This window comes from Castor canadensis, chromosome X, assembly GCF_047511655.1.
Source record: "Castor canadensis chromosome X, mCasCan1.hap1v2, whole genome shotgun sequence".
In the NCBI taxonomy this organism is placed as follows: domain Eukaryota; kingdom Metazoa; phylum Chordata; class Mammalia; order Rodentia; family Castoridae; genus Castor; species Castor canadensis.
Window position 1 is genome coordinate 52,066,441 of NC_133405.1, and position 4,384 is coordinate 52,070,824.

General features: G+C 39.0%; 1 protein-coding gene across 1 annotated transcript; it reads right to left on the bottom strand.

Moving 5' to 3' along the window:
- Nucleotides 1-671: 671 nt before the first annotated feature.
- Nucleotides 672-3,333, bottom strand: LOC109680829 (melanoma antigen preferentially expressed in tumors-like). The gene is made up of 3 exons (XM_020155507.1): nucleotides 3,044-3,333; nucleotides 2,008-2,595; nucleotides 672-1,185 (listed from the first exon to the last, which is right to left on the bottom strand). The coding sequence occupies exons 1-3, from the start codon at nucleotides 3,331-3,333 to the stop codon at nucleotides 672-674; spliced, it is 1,392 nt and encodes a 463-aa protein (XP_020011096.1).
- Nucleotides 3,334-4,384: the final 1,051 nt, after the last annotated feature.

Below are 4,384 nucleotides of genomic sequence, written 5' to 3' on the forward strand. Positions count from 1 at the left end.
GAGTGGATTGAGGCAAGGACCTTATCTTATTTTCCTTCTCATTTTCAGTACCTGGAACAGTACCTCATAACAGATCCTTGGTTAATGTATATGAAATAAAATACAACTGTGCCTAAAGGTCTGAAACCTAGGAAAGGAGGTTGCAACATACAGTAGGTGGTTGACATAGTTTTCCCCCCTTTTAATTACAGATGGTTTCTCATAAGCAAACTATGGCAACCTGAAATATAAGAAGTTTAAAGTAATTCAGAGGATAAAATTATTTCCTTCAATAACCACTGCCCACTCCACAAAAACATCAAGGAAATGTTTCAATTGACTTGGGTCAAGTACCTGTAAGTGAACCAATTAGTATGGACAGGGAAATGGTATACCATTTCACATCACATATGTAACACTGGGGTCAGTAACAAGAAAGAGGATGTATATAACAATAGACAAGAGACCCACGGAACCTCTCCAAGTCCTCTAGTTTCTTCTTAGAGTTCTTTTTATAGAGATCAGTTACATATCCAAACTTTTTAACACACGGTTTCCTGGAACAATAGAATTATATATATATATATATATATATATATATATATATATGATTTCTCCGGGCTTCAGGCAAGAACACCTAGTGCTTTAAAAACCCCACATCAGTGTTGAAACAACTATTTGTACCATGAAAATCATTCAGAACACATGGTCCAGTTCATGTCTTCCCGCTGTGCTGCCTGTAGCATCCCCTTCAATTGTGCTTTCACTTCAGCAAGCTTCTGCTGGTTTAAAGTGTCATGAGAATTCCATTGCTCATAGCAGTGTACAGGTACAGGATAAATTACATACTTCAGCTCCATCAAAGGTGTTAACTGCTGTAAAAGATGCTTGAGAACAGGCATGGTAATGGGATTAGAGGCAAAGCTAAGGACACGGAGGTGGGAACAACGGCTTAGGGTTGGAATGACAGCAGAAAGAGTAGAATCTGTTATAAGGCAACTATCTATCTCTAGATGTTGCAGGGTACCTGAGAGATTCTCCAGAAGAGTCACAAATGGCTCAGAATATTCCCAAGATATCTGAGTGTTACTGAGATTCAACAGCTTTAAGTGGTTTGCCTGAAGGCTCTGGGACAAGGAAATGAAGTCTTTGTGAGAAAGTTCACAGAAAGTCAGATACAGGAAATCCAATTCAGGTGGCAGGACTCTGTAGAGAAAAAAGAAAGGTACTTTTAAAGAATAAGTATTGGACCAGGATAAGAAAACCTGGATTATAGGGACCCATGACTCTAGAATAAACTATCTTGTAAATATATTGCAACAGCAGTTAGCAATGTAGGCTGCAGAATTACTTAAAGATTTGGAACCTTAGGAAAGTTATTTTTCTATTCTGAGATACAGTTTTTAAAAATCTTTAGAATATACACAATATCAATTATTATATAGGGTTGTGAAAAAGAGTAAGTGAAAAAAATTTATCCCACTTAGTACATACAATATAAACAATCATGGATCTAATTCACTTATTTGGTGAAGATAGATCAAGGAACGCAGTCAACTAACGATTCCCTTTGACCAATCCCTAAATGACTTTCTTCACTCAGGTCCTAAGCCTTAGAGAAAACACATGAGTGAAATGATCTGACAGTACTAACTATTGTGGTCAGACCCACGAGTATGTGTTTCAGTGCTACAACATAAAACCTTTCTCCATCTGAACATCTCCCCTTCCTCTCTAGAAGGCTGGAGAAGTACTGTGTCTTTTTCCACCAATGTTTATGGACTTATTCTGTCTACATGTAGTTGGCTGATTAAATGAATGACCACAGTTCATTTTTTCTAACCATCTTTCTCCTCACTATAAGAAAGACACTCTCTAGCCTGACTAGTTTCACACTCCTAGCAGTACTGATGCTGAGGTGGAAGGAAAAATAGGTTACAAGGAGCTTTGGAATACATAAGAATGGTTGTTCTCATACCTTAACAACAGGGAGTTCAGATAACCTCATGTACCTACCCAACCCCTTACCTGAGCAGTTTGTTTAGCTGGTCTCTGATGGAGAAGAAAGATAAGCTGAGCTCCTCGAGGTTGTCCATCTGCCCAAGATGGGTGAGAAAATTTCTAAAGTTTTTCCCTTTACAAGATCTAAAAATGATTCTAGACAGACTAAGGCTATCCAGGTGGATCATCTGAGCCAAAAGAGTGGAGACTTCACTCAGATAAGCCTGATCAATTCCCAGGTGATCAGTGCATACCAGATCCAGAAACTTTAGGGTACTTTTGTAGTCAGATGTTTTACTAATTTGCAAATCTCTACAGCAGAGGTGCAAGGATCCAAAGCTCTGCTCAACTTTATTCAGAAGCACAGAAAGAAATTTCCTTGATCTCAAGGTACCATCGAAGTAAAGGTCTACAAATAATTCCATAGGCTTCCTGGATGACTGAGGCTGAGACTCTGAATTTGCAATATTGTTACAGGCTTCTTGAATTTTTAAGATAGACTGCTGGGAGTAAATACAGGACTGAAAGCAGAAAGGGAATTTGCTTGAGATGTCAGTACATGTGGTCCTGCAGTCTGCATCCTGCCTTAAATCTAGAACCCTCAGTTTGGGAGCCCTGTAGGGAAAGAATAGATAGTATATCTGAGAGGTAGCAGATTTTAATGTAACTCAACAGGATCAATGATGAGAGGCAGTGGCACAACCCTTTTAACTTGGTCTTCACTGCATATACTGTATGCCAAATCTTCCCCATACAAATCCAATAGTTTTCATTATATTCTCCATCCTTTATTCTATCCTCCCTAGTGTTAATGTCCTTCTTCTATGTAAAAATACCCAATATATAAATCCATCAGTAGTATCCCCAATTACCCCTATTACATAATAAACTCTGTAAGACATTAAAAGTGTTTAGTAGGACTCCCCCCAAATGAACCAACAGCCTCACAGAGACCTTCAGCATTTACCATTAACTACCTCTGGAAAATAATATGCCCTCTCTCATATCAGGCACCAGCAAAATCTCCTGCTGACTCACATGTCTCCATTGCACATAGTCTTACCGAGTAGAAGAGTTCTGGACAGGAAGGATCTGAAGACCATCAATCATGGCTTCTAAAACTTCACAGTGTGGCTCCTGTACTCTCAGTGTCCCAACATGGAGACAGCGAAAGGGCCAAGTACTCACTATTGCCTTCAGTATGTTCTTACGTTCACCAGAGAAGGCAGCAATGAACAATGGAATAAAGAGCTCTCTTGGGATCTCCTCAAGGGCATGGATTAATACAGGCTCGTTAACCATCAGATTCTGTATAGCGAGGTCCAGCAGTGTGGGTATCTCCGTTTGGTCCATATTAATGAACCTACATCAGGGTAAGAAACATTTAGAAATCCTCACAAGACATCCACAATCTCTTACTTGTCACCAAAGTTATCAAAAGACAAAACACTTAATAAGTAAATACGTGGTGAATCAGACAGCCACCTCTAGAGAATTCTACTATGGACATAGACTAGAAACTGGCCTGTGTGTATAAGTGTCTGTTTGTATATACATATATACGTATACAAATATGTGTGTGACTATGAGGCAGACTAAATTAGAGGCATCAAGGCATGGGAATCAACAGATGGGTAATGAAATATTGTATTAATGAATAAATTATGAGCTGGCATGCATCTTCTTTTTTACACACTTACCCCACTGAACTGCAGCATAGTACAAAGGCAGTCCTCTCCCTATAACTTTGCTCATGATGATTAACACGCCCTGGGAACTAGGCAAGCTTATCTTCAAGAAAAATATGCATGTTGAGAAAACCTCCTGTACAGTCTCTCCTTAGCTTCTTTGATGTAGGAGCTGCTCATTAAAAGTTGCAGAAAGCAGACATCTATGCCAAAAGAACCTTAAGATAGCTTATCAGACTTAATTGTCTCAGGGCCCAAGTGATAATGCCAAATTGTTATGGTAACAGAAATGATTGAGATGTACCAGGTGCCTAGAACAATGAAGAACATTTATCCTAAGGAATCTTTAAACCAAGTTTCCAACACACTTTTCCAGCATAAACTCCAAGTGTTAGACCAGCAAAGTGTGTTACCTTTAATGCTGACATTCTATCTATTGGAGTGTCTTTCTCACATGCTTTGCTAAATAAACCTCTGGCAATCTCATTAACTATGCTCATGTCTTGGTGCTGAAATTCTTTTCTGTAATGGAAAGACAAGGAATTACAGGAGCTAGGAATTGACTTGAGGCCAACACTCACTGGGGACCTCTTTAGGCCTCCTACCAGACCATGGTGACAAATCCATTTATATTTGATAAAATGCCATTAGAAATCAGTAGTAAGTTAACAGAAGACAATGTTGATCACTTAGCTACCTCCCTACCAATATTTCAT